This window comes from Papaver somniferum, chromosome 6, assembly GCF_003573695.1.
Source record: "Papaver somniferum cultivar HN1 chromosome 6, ASM357369v1, whole genome shotgun sequence".
In the NCBI taxonomy this organism is placed as follows: Eukaryota; Viridiplantae; Streptophyta; class Magnoliopsida; order Ranunculales; family Papaveraceae; genus Papaver; species Papaver somniferum.
Genome location: NC_039363.1, coordinates 84,731,892 through 84,750,786, shown reverse-complemented (window position 1 = coordinate 84,750,786; position 18,895 = coordinate 84,731,892). Strand labels below are relative to the sequence as shown.

The following is an 18,895-nucleotide window of genomic DNA, read 5'->3' as shown; positions in this document are numbered from 1 at the left end:
GTGAGTTCCTTATCTTCAGTTCTGAAACGGGCGGGCTAACCCGTGAACCCGCGGGTTCAACCCGTTACGGGAACGGGTTGAAGAAATGACAACCCGTGAAGAATTTCAACCCGTATTAACCCGAACCCGTGGAACCCGTAACGGGCAAGCCCCGGCCCGCCCGTTTGCCAGCTCTAACTGGTCTAATAACGTTGACAAACTTGCGGGTCTTTACAACATGGCTTTGAAATTGAAACAGTATAATCCTCTGTCAGTTATGAAACTAGTACGCTCTTCACTAGTCGGATTTATTGGTATCAGATTGTACTCAGAATATCCATCCATGAAAAATAAACGACCATATCCCTGGGTTGACTCCGCCAATCTATCCATGTCAGGAAGTGGGAATTCGTCCTTGGGGTAGTCCCTTTTTAAATTGGTAAAGTCGATGCAAACTCTTACTTTACCATTCTTTTTCATCACCGCGATAATGTTAGAAAGCCGACATTCCCTGATAATTTTTTCTTCTAACATGCGATCGATGTCAGCATTAACTGCAGTGTATAACTTATTTTTTATTTCCCTTTCCTTTTGCTTAACAGGCCTAAAGGACGGATCGATATTCAAAGAGTGACATGCTATGAATGGGTATATACCTGGCATATCAGACATCTTACAAGCAAAAATATCAATGTTTTGTTTTAACATCTCGAGCATTTCTTGATTTTCATCTTGTGATAAATATTTTCCAATGAAGTTGATTTTATCTTCATCGTTAGTTCCAAGGTTAATTTCCTCCAAGAATTCCACGACCTCAGTTTTGAATTCTCGACCTGAAACTCCTGGCAGTTCTTTTTCAGTTTTAGGATTTGTGGATAAAACCTGTTTTGGTTTGCCAGCCAAATAGTGTGTTTCAACTAACCGCTTCTCCAGTTTATCCCTTCTTTTTGATATCTTTAATTGGCATCCGCGTGACCTTTATGTGGATTTTATTGCAAGGATAAAGATAGTATTGCCGACTCATTTGAAAAATCTTGGCTACTTGGAACCAAATATTTTCCAGTGATAGTCATAAATATAAGCTTTTGATGATAGATGGATGGCACAACTTGCATTGCATGTAACCAGTCTCTTCTCAGGATCACACTGTAAGGTGATCTGGTATTCATAACAAAGAAAGCTACAATAGTCTTTATCATACCAGCTTCCACAATAAGATTTACTTCAGCCATTGGGTAAGTTTTTGATCCATTAAATCAAAATATTGGTGTGCTATTATCTCTTAAAGCTCATTCCTTCGTAAGATTCATTTTTTCAGCTGCTTGGAGATAAATATATCACAATTCGATCCATGGTCGATTAGTATCTTCCTGCAGTCCCATCCGTCAATGATAAGTTCAACTACTAATGCGTCATAATGTGGAAAAGTTACTCTATCTAGGTCTTCGGCAGTGAACCTAATGTCATTGGATGGAAACAGTAACCTTTCATAGATCAAATGTAGACCTATGAAATTTATCTCGTACATTTTTGTTTTCCCTTCGGTGAGGTATAGCTTTGAATTCTTTCCGGATCGAGGTACAAAGTGTATCATATTCACGCACCCTTTAACCTCTTGTGGAGTTGTCAAAGTTTGATCCTTGCAGAAAACTCTTTTAGATAATCTTCTTGTTAGAGCAATGCTCGCTTGAACCGAAAAGTTTTGTTATCTCAAGATTGTTGTCAATGTTAGTTGATCAAAACTATCTTCATTTCTAGTATACTAAGTCAAGTCTCAGACTAGGTTAGAATTTGGTAGTTGAGTACCAGACATCACCCTTGAAGACTAAAGATCGGCGAAGATATTTGGAGAACTTATGTATCAGGTATGTGAAGATGAACCATTCTATATTTTGCTCACTATCTTACCATTATATCTATTGAGACTATGTCGTATGACTTATAATAGATTTACAAATAAGAAGTTTCGAGTCAAGCTTGTCTTGTTAAAAATCTTGAAATATGAATTTAGCAAACATGTTCAACCGTTCTTGACAATGTTAGTTCGAAGTAATTTATAGTTTGTGAATTAATTTGTGGATCAATTGAAAATTGCTCATGCAAATGATTTATCACTTGGGAATGTTTCAAATATCATAAGAGAGAAATTCATAACTTCTAATATTTATACTCAAGGTAGGTTGGCGAACCAGTTCGTAAACCATAGATATATGAGTTTCATAAATACAGGGAAGGTTGGTGAACCAGTTCGCAAACCGTAAGTTCAGTTGGGAACAGTTCACGAAACCGTAGTGAACTGAATTCTTGAAGTTGGTATTTTAGGCTATAAATTGGTGAACCTGGTTCACGAACTAAGGTTAACTGAATTCCATACTCTTGTAGGGTCGGTGAACCCAGTTCACGAACCGTAGCACACTGACTCGTAAACAATCCTTACGGTTCACGAATCGTTCTACCAACGATCTGATGCTCAAAGACTTATTTTTTAAATATGTATAGCATTTCTATGACTCTTTTAAACACTTCTAAGACTTCATTGATCACTTAAAAACTTATGTCTGTGTGTCATGATTAACTTCTTAGGTGTTTAAATGAACATTAAATTGCTTTTAGTTCTCATGGTATACTTTCCAAACCGAACAATCATTATACAGGGTTCCGTAACCGGACCATAGTATATATTATTTTATTCTATTTTCAAGACCTAAAGTGTTTTCTTCAAATCCAAGTTATCTTAGCTTATAATCTAAGCAAAGCTTAGTCTTGAAAATCTATAAATAAAGATGCTCTTTAAACCGGGAAATTCAATCCCTGACACTTTGTGTCCTAGTTGATTTTAGAGTCGTCCTTTATTGACCTAGGTTTCCTCTGAGAAACATAATTTCTTGAAGACTTCTCTTCGGGGATTCTTGAAGCCATGTCCAACTATCTTTATCTTGATAGTTTGTGAATCTTGATCCTGTTTTTCTTTTATCAAGGTTTTCGTAATCTCTTTCAGGAAAGATAAATAGGAATAGCAAAGTTCTCATCATCCCAGACTTTGTGATTCCTCAAGATGGATATATGAAAATTAATTTTAAGTGATCTTTTAAAGATTGTTCTTGATATATGGTAAATGATTCAGGCTTCTCATCTAAGTGAGTGTAAGTATTCTGGATTGTGAGCTTTACTAGCTTTGTCTATTGCAAACAGATTTCCAAGCGTTGATCTTTGATCTAAAAGGAAATCAAATAGGCTTATCTGTCAGAGGCAAATTGGTATCAGAAGTCCTCACTTCGGTTGAAGCAATTCTTAGGATGTAAAGGACGCCAACTAAGGGAATCAATTGTGTAGAGCCTTGTGAAGTTCAAGAGTCGTAAGGTGACTTTAACTGAATCGGTTGGAGGGTGGATTCGGTCTCCGCTACATTCCATTGTGAAGTCTGATAGTAGGCTAGTGTCTGTAGCGCCTTAATGCAGTTTGGTGTTCAAATCTGGACGAGGTCCCGTGGGTTTTCGGCAATTGCGATTTCCTCGTTAATAAAACTTCTGGTGTATTTTGTTTTTCCTTTTCCATATTATATTTTTTTATATTAATAATTGGATTTACGGAAGTTGTACATATTCAATATTAGTAGACACGTCCATCTAATTGTGATCGATTACGAGACTCGTTTCTTGTAGAATTCGTATCTTGAAAGATAGATAACAAGTTTTATAACAAGTTTTAGTGGATGGTTGTTTATAAAGATGACTAGATTGATTTTAGATATTTATTTTTGAGATCGTCCAAATACTCTTCTTATCGATCAGGTTCAGTGACTCTTGTCTATATACATATACTGATTGAGAAGAGGTTGGGATACAAACTCTATATACATATTATCCAGGATCATTCAGTTAGTCTACTTAGAATTGTATTAGGTTTTGTATATACAGGTTTCCGAATGAATCTGATCAAGTTTCTGAAGTCATTGGTGTGATACCCATAAGCTTCATGATAGGCACAATAAGTTTTTCCTTTCAGTTCATTTCTCATCTATCGAGGTGTTAGGAAATACAACTTGTTCTTAATAAACTGCAATATCACCTTAGGAATTGAGTTTAGCTTGGTGAAATTCTTACTTTCTTCCAAGCACTTTGCATTAGACTTTGCTTTAAAGTCGACTTTTTTCGTCGTCTTATTAAGAGACTTTGGCGAATGTAGTCTTTTAGTGCTAGCAGATGGTCCAGCTGATTAGACTCATGCTCCGTGGTCGTTGTTGTAGGTATTTTCAGGTTTTCCTGTTCTCTCTTGAATCATTTGCTTACTTTGTTGTAAACCTTTTTTAAGAGAAAATATGATTGATCCAGTGAAGGAATCCCTGATTTTTTCATATAGCTGACCACTATTGAAAGGGACTGAAAAGAATTTCTCTTGTGACTTCTCAATAGGTTCCTTGCAACTTTAAACCTTCTGAGAAAGTCTGTGAAGCTTTCATATTCCTGTTGGACAACTTTAAAAACACCTTCAAGTGTATCAACTTGTACGACGTTGCAGGAACAATTTTACATGAACAATTCTTTAGTATTTTAGAACGTCTGAACTGAGTTTGATGTTAGACATTGAAACCAAGTTAAAGCATACTCTACTAGATTGCTTGGAAAAAAGCGTGCCATGATCAGATTATTCTAAAGATACAAACCCATTTGTTGCTTATATTAAAACACGTGCTCTTTTCTTTGAAGCATTTGAAGTTAGGGAGATGAATTTATTCGGGCAGTTTATGCTCTCTCACTTGTTTTGAGAGTGAGCCATCTTTAAAAGTGTATGTGGAATCATCCTTTGGCCTATTGATCAACAATTTAAATATGCATTCTTTTTCCTAAGTACCCTATTCATTTTATAGTCGACTGACTCATAGATTGTGTTTAAATTAACAATTTGACTTGGTTCCTAGGTTTCATCTCTGGAAGTAGATATGTACTGGTTAGCCATCGAGCTATAGTTTCTGAACTGTTGTCTCAGTTGCTCTTGCTGGATACTCAATGAATATGTATGCCATAGTCTAAACTTTTACTCGGGTTTAATTAAACTCATTCAATTCTGCAATTAATGTTCATAAAACTCTAATACTCAAGTGCCTTTGACATGTTTAAGTGGCGTCAAGATTTAAATTTAACAGGAAGTAGTAGTTCAACGTGTACCTGGTAGCTCAATTTAGTCATTTGGATCGAGCGATATATTTTTTCTTAGTAATAAGTAGTATTACTAGCAGACCTAAAGACCAAAGTTTAGATTTTATGGATGACAACGCTAATGAAGTGTAATTTCACATAGTGATAAAATATATGGATTTGTTTAGAAATTCAGTGACAGAATTAAATGAGACGTTAACTACTATTGTTGTTTATGTGAGCTTTGATTTACCTTAAGCTACTTTCTTGTCGCTTAAATAATGTGCCTGCAATTTGAGGATTCTTGTGAAATTATTAATACAATGTTGTGATTGTTGGTGATTTAATGAGTTTGGGATAATTGTTGCTCTGTGTTAGAGCAATGCTCGGTTGAACCCACAAGTTTTGCTATCTCAAGCTTGTTGTCAACGTTAGATGATCAAAACTATATATTTATTTCTAGTATACTAAGTTAAGTCTCAGACTCGGTTAGAATTTGGTAGTTGAGTACCAGACATCACCCTCGAAGACTTAAGATCGACGAAGACATTTGGAGAACTTCTGTATCAGGTATCTGAAGACTGAACCATTATATTTTACTCATTATGTTACCATTCTATCTATTGAGACTATGCCATATGACTTCTAGCAAATTTACAAAGAAGAAGTTTCGAGTCAAGCTTATCTTGTTGAAAATATAGAAATATGATTTTTGCAAAGATGTTCAACGGTACTTAACAATATTAGTTCAAAGAAATTTATTGTTTGTGAATTTATTTGTGGATCAATTGAAAATTGCCCATTCAAATGATTTTATCACTTGGGAATGTTTCAAACATCATAAGAGAGAAACATTGAACTATCTGATATTTTTGCTCAGGGTAGGTTGGCGAACCAGTCCGCAAACCATAGATATTTGAGTTTCAGAAATACAATAAGGTTAGCGAACCAGTTCGCAAACCGTGAGTTTACTTGGGAACAATTCATCAACCCGGTTCACGAACCGTTGTGAACTGAATTCTTGAAGTTGTTATTATAGGCTAGCAGTTGGCGAACCCAGTTCACGAACCGTGGTCAACTGAGTTCGCTAGTCTTGTAGGGTTGGCGAATCCAGTTCATGAACCGTTGCACCCTGACTTGTGAACAAGCCCAATGGTTCACGAACCGTTGTACCAATTTTCCAGTAGATTTTAGCAGATGTTCAAATACTTATTTTCTAAGCATGTTTAGCATTGCTAGAACTCTCTCATAATGAACGAACTAGATTTATTAAGGTTTAACATAGCATTAGTCAATCAAATCAATAATCGAAAACTAAATAACAATACGATCTAGTACCAATGGTACTACTAGAAGCTTCTTGATCCTAAAGAATTCTTTAAATGAATCACACATAAGAAATTTCACTTAATTAGGATACTCTTGTCTCCAATGAGTATTACGAGAATACTGCTAGTGGGCTTCCTCATACAAACATAAAGTTCCGTGTATTCCGGGGTAAGTTTGCAAGAAAGACAATCTTCACTATTTATAATGACCAAGGTAGTTTGGACACCAAGGAATTACCAAATCCGTAGATACAAAAGATACGCAATAAACACATATTTTCAGTTTTGTAAATATTCCAACTTTAATCCAACTAATATTCCTAAATCTCTCTTGGATGATAAATGAATATTAGCTAGCATAAAGAATCAATATAAAAACCAGATATATGCTTATCCATTGGGTTATGAATGGCGTATAAAATCCAAATGTCACAAAATATTTAATATTTTGGTTTGGGATCTCACCTTGAGTATCAAGGAAAATACTTGAACATTCAGTAATAAGAGTTTAGCACATGTTCAAATACTATGTCGAAATCTTGTTAACTTTCCATATTAACCAAACCATATTTCCGAAAGATTTTCAAACCCTAATTTAGTAGCCGAAATCGGAGAACATCATATTTGTTTAACATTAAGGATCGGTCCTGCTAGAGATCCTTGAGACCGTTCCTATTAGAGATCCTTGCTTAAGGGATTAATCCTACAAGAGATTCTTAGATCGGTCCTAGTAAAGATCCTTGTTTAAGGGATTGGTCATAGAATAAATACTTTGATTTCTTTCAACTACGAAACAAGTTTTACAAGTCTACGTACTTCCTTAAACTCATGTAGTTAAACATAGTTTTGTAGGTATGAAATCATCCTGAAAGTTCAGCACACGAACTAGCAACGAATTACCAAATAATGTTATATCTAATCTTCGAAGTTCAAAAGATAAACGTTATACTTCGTCATATGATATACCAAAGTTGTATAAAACAACTAGTATATACTTGACACTTTGAATATAACGAAATGATCAAGTTACTAATACCAGAGATACATAAATATATTTCTTATGTTATGTATTCGATCTAAATGACTTGAAGGAAACATAGATAGGACTGGAACAATTCAAGTCTGTATTACTAACACTCAAACAGAAGGATGATGTGTTCGTTTATGTTGATACATCTTCAGGTTCTTCAGATTAACACAAACAAATCTCAACATTTCCATTGTTTCTAGTCTAACCTAACGAAATCGACTCTAGTAATTTAGTCAAGTAGCCTCGAGTTTTGAAGCTAAAATATAATAACCAAACTTGACATAATAATGTTAGGTGGATTCAACCCATCAATGATCTAACAATAATACTCGTCGTTCCTTTGTTGATTGCTTTATGAACCCTGTTCCTCTAGTGTTTAAAAAGAACGCGCGATTGGGGGATACTTATATTAATTGGGGGATATATGAAAAAGACAAAAACGTGATTTAAATAGTAAATCAAGGTCATCCCATATCCATGTATTTTCACTAATTCCTAATTTACCCCTCATTAATCAGGTTTAGTGGTTAATAATAATTAGTTATGTTAATTGATTAGTTTGAAAATGATTTATAGAAATCTTTATCATTTTGGAGAGATTTGAAGTATGAATGTTGGGTTCAAAAATTTTGGTTGAGATGAGTGACCATAGTGACCAAAGAGATGTCTCTGAGTCCTCGCGTTAGTAACAAATATGTATTTTATGTTGATCTTCTCCAGATATAACTTTGGATTCACCATGGTTGCACCTGCAAAACATCCTGTCGGCACTGCTATAACTATGAATACCATGCTGGAACAACCTAAACCGGCATGGTATTCATAGTTATATCAATGTCGGCACACCATATTTTTCACGTACCAGGGAATATTCAACCAACACAGTGTGCCAGCATTGTTGTCGGTCGTCCATCCATACCGGCATTTGTTGGAAATTTTCATAAATGTTTGCCGCTATCCGGGAGGTCAGGGGGGCATAGACCCTCCCGGATGTGTTCAAAACCTATTCCATTTTGAATTTTTTTCTGATTTAATCAGTCCACTTCCGGCATAGTCAGTTAATTCTCGAACATGCCAGTACTGCTAACGGCATAATATGTTGCTTAAATTTCTTTGCCGGCACATGATATAAAGTATCCGGATTTTTTCACTTGACTATCGACATTGATAGATTTCTATCGAGCATGCCGGCAGTTACGGCATTGAATGTTAGTTACCAAGCATGTCGTTAACATTTTCCGGCAACGTCTTCATCACTTCCGACGATGTAATTTTTTTTATATTTCTGACATGGTCTTCATCACTACCGACATGGACTTCATCACTTCCGAATATAAAAAAGAAAAAATCGTTTTTAAAGTGGGGAATATTTAGGTTTCAAAGCCGACAGTGAAGATGGAAATGAGGGATACGATTTTGTTTTTTGATTTTAAGTTTTTAGATATTTATTTTGAGGAAAGGATATTTTAGTGTTTTTTCCCCCAAAACACCCCTTAGCAAAGACTATTGGTCGGGGAAAGTAATTTATATCCCCAATTAATATAAATATCCCCCAATCGTGCATTCCTTAAATATACCAGGATGTTATTTTGTTGATGAAAATAATGCACTCAATACTCCTCTAATATATAAATTTTGTTTTCTAAATACGGAAAAGAATGCCCCGGCACCAGATGAATTTACTGGCCTTTTTTTACCAAAAATATTGGAATATTGTTGGAGAGTCATTTATTGAAGTAACTCAAACTTGTTTTATATTTGAAAATCTGGCAAAGTTTTTAAACCATACTAATATAGCCATATCCTTGAAATACTCATGCTGAGGTAGTCTTCCATTATAGATCCATTGGTGTGTGAGCTTTACTTACATAAATCTCTCTAAAACTCTGGTTAATATATTTACACATTTTATGGGTAGCCTTATATTTCGTAAATATTAAAGTGTTTTTATTCATCAAATAAGTATCTCCTATAACATCTTGCTTGCCAATGAGACTATTATGTTTTTAAGCATTTCAAGAGTAAGAATGGTCTTGTTGGTATTAACTTATACATGTGTAAAGGAAATAAAAGTTCGAGGGAATTGAGATTGTGCTGTAATCAGGTTGTATCGATTATCCACTTTGACGTAATTTTTTGTTGCTTAACGGTAATCATACTGGCAATATCAAAACTAAGAGAGGATTACGACATGGGAATCTTTTATTTATAACATTTATTTATATTTTTTTAAGGCTTTCCTGCAAGCTGACCAGAAACAATCTCATTCAAAGATACCTCCACAGTTACTCATCTTCTTCCTTTTTCGACGAAAATCTCATTTTCTTTAAGGCCTTTGCTATTGAGTTTTTTTAGCATTAAAGACTATCTTAAAAAGTACTGTACGGCTTCTAGAAAAAATATCAATTTTGTTAAATCATGTAGCTTGTATAATGATAGACTTGAGCCTCATATTGTGAATCATTTATCTTATTTCCGGGTGTCTAGAATCGTGATTTGAGTGAAAGTTGTCTGAGCACTCAAATATTTTTTCATAAGTACCCCAAAACCCATATCCGTGTGAGTATTCTGTAACCGATGGATGCTAGGATGTCTTCATGGTCTGATAAACTTTTTTCACAAGATGTTAGATTTTCACTTGTCAAGCGTGTAGGCTAGGCTATCCTCATCTATCAAATAACTCATTTCTTGTTCCTAAAAATCTATGCAGAAAAATGGAGTCTTACCTTTGCAAAGTTTGATGGGATTAAACTTTAGATCCTAATGATAAGAAGTGTCATCACATTGGTTGGTATTCTTTGTGTTCCCCAAAGTCACAGGGAGGACTAGGTTTCAGGAAAGCTTCGATGCACAATTTAGCAAAGATGACCAAAATTAATGCATGAATTTTGGTTGAATCCCCATATTTGTCTCTAGGAAGTGTCCTTAAGGCTAGATACTTCTCAAATGATGGTTTACTTAATGCTAAGTGTCCTAAGGTTTTCTCTTGGACATCGAGATTTCTTTTTACTATTAAAGAGTTCATCAAGCTACTTATTACTTGGATTGTCGAGGATGAATATTTATTAACCCTTGGTATGATAAATAGATTTCATCTATGTGTCTAGCCATACCAGATCCTTTGAATCCTGATCTAAGCCTTAAACTTTCTGATTTTATTGATTACAGAGACTAATCCTTGGAATGTTAGTAAGATGACCATCACTTTCGCAACGCTGCTTATGAGAAAGTTGTCTTTATTCCCTCAATCCATTCATGTACTCATGATAAGAAGGCTTGTGAGCTTTCAAAGAATAACAAATTTAGTTTTAAGACTGTCTGTCCGGGTCTCTATGGTCTTCGATCTTCCCCAAATATGAAACTTTGGAATTACATTTCGAAAATTAGGTCGTTCAATCGTATTCATCCGTTTGCTTAGGAAGCTGCCAAAAATTATATCCCTGCTTATTCTAATGTAATTTATTTTTTACCTACTCCCTACCCTATATATCCTAGGTCTGCATCGTGTGAGGAGTCTTCCATCATGCTTTAGTTCTATGTTTTTTTCCCAGTAGTATCCTCTTTGCATTAATATTGATGTTTTTATGGATAACTTTTTGTAGAATGGCTAGACTTTTAGTTCTTTAGTAATTCTTCTTCTCTTTATAATGATGTATGTTCTTTATTTGTTGTTATTTTCTGGTCCATCTGGACTACTCACAATGATGTTTCATTTTAAGGAAGAAGTGAAAACTAGTTTTTAACTTATGTCGTGCTACCATGGTTCCTGATAGAGTCATACCTATACCCCTGGTCCTTTGATCCATAACTTTAAAGTGGAAAGATGAATGCCTCTTTCTATTGGATGGACTAATTATTGAATTCTCTCCAAAACCAAAAACCCAACGAAGAACATTACTGCCTGGTTATTTTCCTGCTCAGATTGGCTCCGTTGGAGCTGATCTGAGCAGATCAAGCACCATAAATAGCTTCCTTTCTCCTTGATATATCTTTTGATATTAATCTTTTAAGTTTTAATTACCGATTAGGTTCCATCATATGACATGTTCTTGTTGCAATTTTGTGGTTCTTCTCCATGGATTTAAGGATGATTATGCAGGTATGGGTTGTGATCTTTCGCAGGGAAGAAAGAAAAGCATATGATCATCTTCATCTCTAACCTATGATGAAGACAAAGCAAATATAACAGTAGAAGCAACAACATCAACTCCACCTCTTTTCCTCCCTGTTTATGGTAGTGATTGGGTTTTATTTCGGCCTGTTTATGATCTTAATGCTCTAGGTTGTTTCAACAATCGACGAACTTATAGATCTGTTTATTTCTTAATTATTAGGGTTAGTTTTAGGACTTACTGGTTTGCTTATGTTCTTACTAATGTGGGGGCTGTGATAGTCTCATTATCCATATCAGCAGTTTCAGGATTTCCAAAGTCAACAACAAAAAAAACTTGTTCAACAAAGACATCAACAGAAACTTTAAGGTTACCAAAGACACCAACAACAACTAGTTCCAGAATACAATTTCTGATGAAGACCCAGACCGCGTACGAAGGTCAATTCCTTCCTCCGAAGACCTGTTCAGGTTATCTTTGTTACTGTCACCTTTACTGTGAAAAACAAGAGACAAATGGGTGGATCTATGGATCCTTTCTCACCCATATCATATGTTTTACCATGTTTTAGAAAAAACCTTGAAAAATGGTTGGATTTTTGGATCCTAACATCTCTGTAGATTGTAGATTTGTTATATTGTTTGGTTGTGCTACTTTTAACCCAAACGAGACCATTTAAACTAGCTCTATTACTTAGAAAATCGACCGGAATGGTTAGGATTCTATTTTGGATTTTGTCCTGTAACTATGTTGTTGTGTGGCTTCAATATGTTGGTTGTCTGTTTAAATATTTGTGATGATTGGAAACCTCCTGGTCAGTCCTGTAACCGGTCGCAACCCTGTAATCTCTCCCGTTTTGAAAACAAAGTATTATTATCTATGTATTTGAGGCTTGCCTCTTTTTCGAAAAAAAAAGGAAGTATTATACTGATGATACCTTTGATTTTTTTGTCCTTGGCTAATAATGTAGGATATGTAAAACATGAATCTTATAACATAACTATTTTTGTGCAGCTATTATTTTATCGTATCCTCTCGAACTAAAGCTAAGACCTGGTTTATCTGGTTTCTTTTGAAGAAAACTGGTGGAAAAAAAAATCGCTCATGTCACGCTAAAGGCTTTGTTGATCAGTTTGTTGTTGGGAATTTGATGGAGATCAACATAGAATGCTCTTCTCAAAGACAATTCCTAAATCAGTTCTTGCCTTATTGCTTGTAATTTTATTTTCCTTGAGAACTTGTAAGAAAGTTGCTCACGCCGTCATGCCGTGGCTCTTTGGCCGTAAGTACATTCCATTAGTTGAGGTTTATTAGCGTGGTTGCTTCATGTCCTCGCTTAACAAACAAAAAGTGCTTCTAAAAAAACAAAAAAACAAAAAGAACCCAAAAATAACCTGGCTTGATTGGGTTATACCCAATTTTAAGTGGACTCTTTTTAAGGGATAAGGAGGAGTCCTAATGGGCGAAGTTACAATACTACCCTTGCCCTTTATAATTATATTACCCTAATCAGTTTTTTATTTTCATTTCATCTTCCTTCTTCTCTTCTTCTTCTCCACCACGCCCATACCGACCTCCCCCCCACCACCATCAAAACTCGACGATTAAATCGAGTGGATTGTCGATTCAAAAATTCCGATTAATCTTCAAAAATGGAACCACCACGGCGGAAGGGAACTCGTATGAAAGAAGCTAATAGAAAATCCAATGAATACAACCCTGGATTTGCAAAATTAGTTCAACAAAAAGAGAAGAAAAAAACGGTTGAAGAAGAAGAATTCGTAGCCACTGAAAAAGGATAAATAGTGCGATTAAGAAAGTAAAGGCCTACTTAAACTCACTCCAGTACTTCAATTTCATGTTTGCATGTCAAATTAGGTCAGAAAAATCGAATGTTTGAATTTACAGTTATTTAGCCGGCAAGTTGTTTGTTCCACGACCTTGTCGACCTTTCATGTTTAGGGTTTCGCCGGCAATCTCTTAGGTTGAAGATCTTGCCGGATATATAGTATCTGTAACTGCTTTTACAGGGTCGGCAGTTTATTCAACCTAGGAGCTTGCCGGCGGTAGTGTTTTTTCCATCAGTGTGTTATAATTCAAATACCACGCCGGCTGTAGTTGATTTTCTTTTCTCCTGATGCCTTAAATTTTGGAAGTCGGAACGGTATGTAAATATCACCTTGCCGGCGTTATGTTATCCCGATGTTGTTTTTATTATAGAGCTTGACGACTATTGATGTTGAAAACCCTGTGTTCATAGTTGTTAAAAGACGGCAGGTTATTGGAATAAAACCCTGCCGTCCATGCTTTAGCCGGCATGTTGTTTGATATCGACCCTTCCGACCTTTGTCCGCCAGATTGGTTTTATATGTCGACCATGCCGACTTATTTTTTTTTCTTAATTGTTCTTGTTCAGGTTGCAAAAGGCAAAGAAGAAAGCTCTGAGAGCTCTTAGTCCTCCTTCAAGACCTCCTCGTGTTGGTGAAAAACTCTTGACTTCAACATATCGAGGGGCATACATTGTGCCGGGAACGCTCAAGATCCGTGTACCAAATGATTCTGAACCATCATCGGAACCCAGTGATTCAGACGAGACTCCAGATGAAGACCAATCAATTCCATCTGGTAGAAGAGGTAATGATGATGATGATGTTGAAAGAAATCCGGCTGGTGGAGGAGGAAACAATGAGGATGATGATAGTGATCAAGACATGCCACATGTTGGAGGAGGTAATGATGATGATGGTAATGGAGATAAAGATAAGGATTGAGAAGATGAAATTGTTGAAGAGGAACAACAACAAGAAGAGGAACAAGAAGAAGAAGAAGGTGGAGAACAAACCCAAGCTGCAACTGCCCCGTCGAAAGACCGAAGAGGAACATCACTAAACCAGCTGATTCCCACATGCCTCCTGCTCACTTGAAGGTTAAACTGGGACCAGGTGAGACTAAAAAAGGAACCCCGAAAGATGGTGGAAATGTTCTTTTTGGATACAAAGACTCCTGGGATTGTGAAATCAAAAATACCATCGGAAGTAATCTCAATCCGTCTTTGTTTTTTATTTAAGTGTATCTATCTTAAATTTGCTTCAAATGTTTGAATTTATTTTCATTTTGTGTTTTTTAGTATTTAGGGTCACAAGCATGCCATCCGTCTCTTGAGGCGCCAAGCTTCATGTTCAATGACTAAAACTTGGTCACTTGACGAGGAATGTGAGGAGGTGCAAGTGATTGTCAAGAACTCCGGGTTGTGGCCTGCGGTGAAGAGTTCGAATATTGCGTATGACAGAGTTACCGTATCTGCATTTTATGAGAGGTTCTATGGAGAGACTGATATTATGTTATTCCCATTCAGTGAGATGACGATAACTCTCGATGATGCTCATCAAATTCTAGGTCTCGAGGTTGAGGGAAAAGCAATCAGTGACGGGTTCGATAGTAAAATTTCTTGAGAGAAGATCTTTGGATTGACCAGAGATTTGTTCGGTTGGAATCAACTTCGGACGGAGTCTGTACTTGAGGTAAAGGATGGTCATCTATCCAAGAAGTTTGATCTGAAGTAGTTGAAGGCTGCATTATCTAGGACCAAGAAAATCTTTGATGAGTAAAGAAGGGTGAACTTGGTGCAAATCAATGCTACCGCAACATGTTATTTGCTATACATCTTGGGCAAATGTATCTTCCCCGACAGTTCCTGAAGCTCTGTCGATGCCAGGTATATTCAACTATTGCATCCCTTAAACGGGATGCATGAGTATTCTTGGGGTACTTCGGTGGTCGCCTTCTTGAACAATGAGTTGACAAAGGCTTCAAGGGCACTCACTGCGCAAGTCAACGGAAATATATGTCTCTTCCAGGTAATTTTATTGTGTAAATCGTTTATATTCAGAAAATGATTGTAAGATAAGATCCTTACTAAAATTTGTGTTTGCATAGGTTTGGATATATGGGCACTTCCCTTCTTTGGTGAAAGACAACTCCTACATCAAAGTGAATAAGAATGTAGCGATTAATAGGCCAAGAGGACAGAGATACAGTTTTAAGGGTGGTCAAGATAAGGAAATGTCGCAATAGCTTATCAAACTCCGAATCGCCATTGACAATTTGACTGCGGATGAGGTAACATTTGATCCGTATCGAGATGCTATAAATCAAGGTTTAATACAAAGGAGAGATGATGTTGCATTATACTACGGACCCTTGATGATCACCCATGGATATTCTATGTACGATCCACATCGGGTAATGTGACAGTTGGGTTACGTCCAAGAAGAACCTCATTTCGATGAAGATCACCCGTTCTTTAATGTGTTAAGGAAAGACTGCAACACGTCCCAAAAAAGTATTGTCGTCGCTTACGTTCCAGCGCCAACTCTAGAACATTGGGACGATAGACGTGGCCGTAACATCGATGTGAGTCTTTTGGACGAGGTGACCAAAGGTCATGAAGCTAGTGAGAGATACATGTCGTGGTACTTAGGTTGGGCTCGTCCTACTGTGATTAAGGAAATGACTGCTGAATATTTGGCTCGTAAGAGGAAGATGGCAGCGAAAGACCCGATAACAAGTCTTAAGTTCTTTGTAAGTATTTTAGAGTTTCTCTTACTGTTTTAATTACATTATAGAATCATTCTATTAATTGTTTGTTGTTTAATTGAAAATATAATGAGCATTTGAAGAGCCTTGTGAGGGTGATGTGTTGCGCGATAGAAAGAGGAGAGCCTTTGTTGATTGAAGAGCAAAGCAAGCACATTGACTTTGCTACCAATGTTGACAATGAGGATGCCTATGAATTGTTCAAGCAAGCTGATGCTGAAGTAAAGAAGGAAGAAAAATCCAGTAGGGAAGCACAAGACAAGATGAATGCTGATAAAAAGAGGGGTCGTTCCCGTGGTAGTGGTGGTGAAGGTAGTAGTAGTGGTGGTGCTCCTAAACAGGGCCATGGTCGTGGTCGTGGTGGTGAATTAATGCATTCCTAGTTTATTTCTTTATGTTGTGGTAGGCAAATGTTAAGGTTAACGGTTGGACAAATGTTTTTTTTTAAGGTTTATGGGACATGTTTTCATATTCTGGACAAAAAGTGTTGGATTTCAAGTTGTTGAATGAATGGTTTGTTTAGCTACGTAAAGTTTCAATACTTATGCTGGCATGTTTTTTTTAAGTTACATTTCCGACTATACCAGGGACGGCAAGGTTGTGAACTGTCAGACTGCCGGCCTTGACAACATAAATTATTTGCATACCAGGGTCGGCAAGGTAATCAGATCAATACCAAGCCGGCTGATATGAAGCCGACATGGTATTATGTTATCGACCTTGCCGGCTATGTGTTGCAGAAAATACCCACTCCTGATGCCTAAAATCATCATAAGGTCGGCATGGTAACAAAATTCCGACCTTGCCGAATATATAATAGCCGGCATGCTAATGACCAAATACCATTCCGGCCTTTACACTGAAGAAATTGAACTCCTGATGCCTAAAATCAGTATAAGGTCGGCATGGTTATAAAATATGACCTTGCCGACTTTACCTTAGCCGGCACCCTAATAACTAAATACCTTTCCGACGGTTATTCAGAACAAAACCAACTCCTGATGCCTAAAATCATCATAAGGTCGGCATGGTTACAAAAGTTCGACCCTGCCGGCCAAACTTAGTCTGCGTATTGGGGAAATAAAAACCTCGCCGGCGAATTTAAAACTCAAATTTTTGCAAGTACAACTTCATTGATTGACTTGTACTTAGGCACTATAACGTCCAAATTTGGGCACCATCCTATAAATGCACTTCTTCTCTCTACAAAACAACACACAACTATTTGCATATACTCTCCTAAGCTCATATCATCATACACTCCATCTAACTCACCCAATAGCTCTCTACATACAACAATGGCATCATTTGATTCAAATGAAGATTTGGCAATCACCAAGGCGTGGTATGCGGAAACGCGGGTTAGACACGAGTCCTCCACAAGAGTGGATGCCGTAACCTTTTGGGCTAGGGTACACAACAAATTTAGGAAAGAGTTTTGGAATCCTAATGGAAGAAGTGTTTAACAAGTCCATGATAGGCACCTAGTCATTGAAAATGCGATACTCGCTTTTTTAGCTCTCCAACCTCGGATTTTCAATGCTACCAACTTCAACTTGTCCATTGAACAATTTGTAAGTATGTTTGTGGTTTTTTTTTGCGTGATCCATGTTGTTTGGTCTTCCTACTAAACACCACTAACAAAGTAAGTTTGTGTTTTGTTTTTGTAGCATGAAGTTGTCAAAGAGCGCTACTTGGAGGAAATGGGGGAAGCATTCGCATTCGATGCAAGCTATGAATTCATGGTCGTCATGCAGGCCGGAGATGAATGGGATTCCTCCAACGAAGATTGATGGTTTTAGTGTAGGTTTTGTGGGTAGATCTCTATGTAAACCCTCACGAGACTATAAATCGTCCACTAGGATCTCCTAGGGGTTCAAAGGCTTGATGCACATGCTAAGTGCATTCGTTTTTCCGTCGACAAGGAGTTAGGTTTTATGTTTCAATCAATGTAGTAACCAAAATTGCATGAATAAAGTGAATTGCATCTATTAGAATTCAGTTTTCTTTTTAGGGATAACTAAAGTCGGCAAGGTTGTAAGATTATTACATTGCCGACTAAATTCTAGCTGGCAAGATAAGAAAGTTAATAAATGCCGACTACAGATAGCCGACAAGGTAAGAAATCAATACCATGCCGAATACCGACGTATTCATAACAGTCTTCTATGTGTCAAAAATAATAAAGTCGGCATTCTCTTCATTCGTATACCTTGCCGACCATTTTAAGTCGACATTTTCTTCATTTGTGGACCTTGCCGGCCGATATTGGTCGACATGATATTCATTAGTCGACCGTGCAGACTTTTCATACTTTCAGAACTAAAAGTGTTGATTTCTTCTTTGATTTTGAGTATGATTTCATATAAAAGATTTGCAATCCCCTTTTTAGAAGTGTTTCAGTTGTGTGCTTTCATTTTCGTTGCAAGAGATATTCTAAAAAAAAAAAAAAAAATTCATCAAAAATCATCCCTCAAAAGTTCAATCAAAAACAAAATTTCATAATTTCAATTCATAAGTTTTAATCTATTCAATTAATTTAAACTTAATTAATTAATCTAAAATTTTTAGTGTTAATTAAACAAGAATAATTTAGCCATTTAGAAAATACATAGTTAAGGAGTTGGCTTAGATTACTTCAAAATGATTCAGATTTTGTCTCATTAGACATACCCCAATCAAGCCCGGAAAAATAATGTACTAGAGGAACGTCAA

The 18,895-nt window shown here is 36.5% G+C and overlaps 1 protein-coding gene across 1 annotated transcript; it reads right to left on the bottom strand.

Moving 5' to 3' along the window:
• Nucleotides 1–210: 210 nt before the first annotated feature.
• On the bottom strand, nt 211–1,211 carry LOC113291005. Its single transcript, XM_026540586.1, has 2 exons — nt 996–1,211; nt 211–861 (listed from the first exon to the last, which is right to left on the bottom strand). The coding sequence occupies exons 1-2, from the start codon at nt 1,209–1,211 to the stop codon at nt 211–213; spliced, it is 867 nt and encodes a 288-aa protein (XP_026396371.1).
• Nucleotides 1,212–18,895: the final 17,684 nt, after the last annotated feature.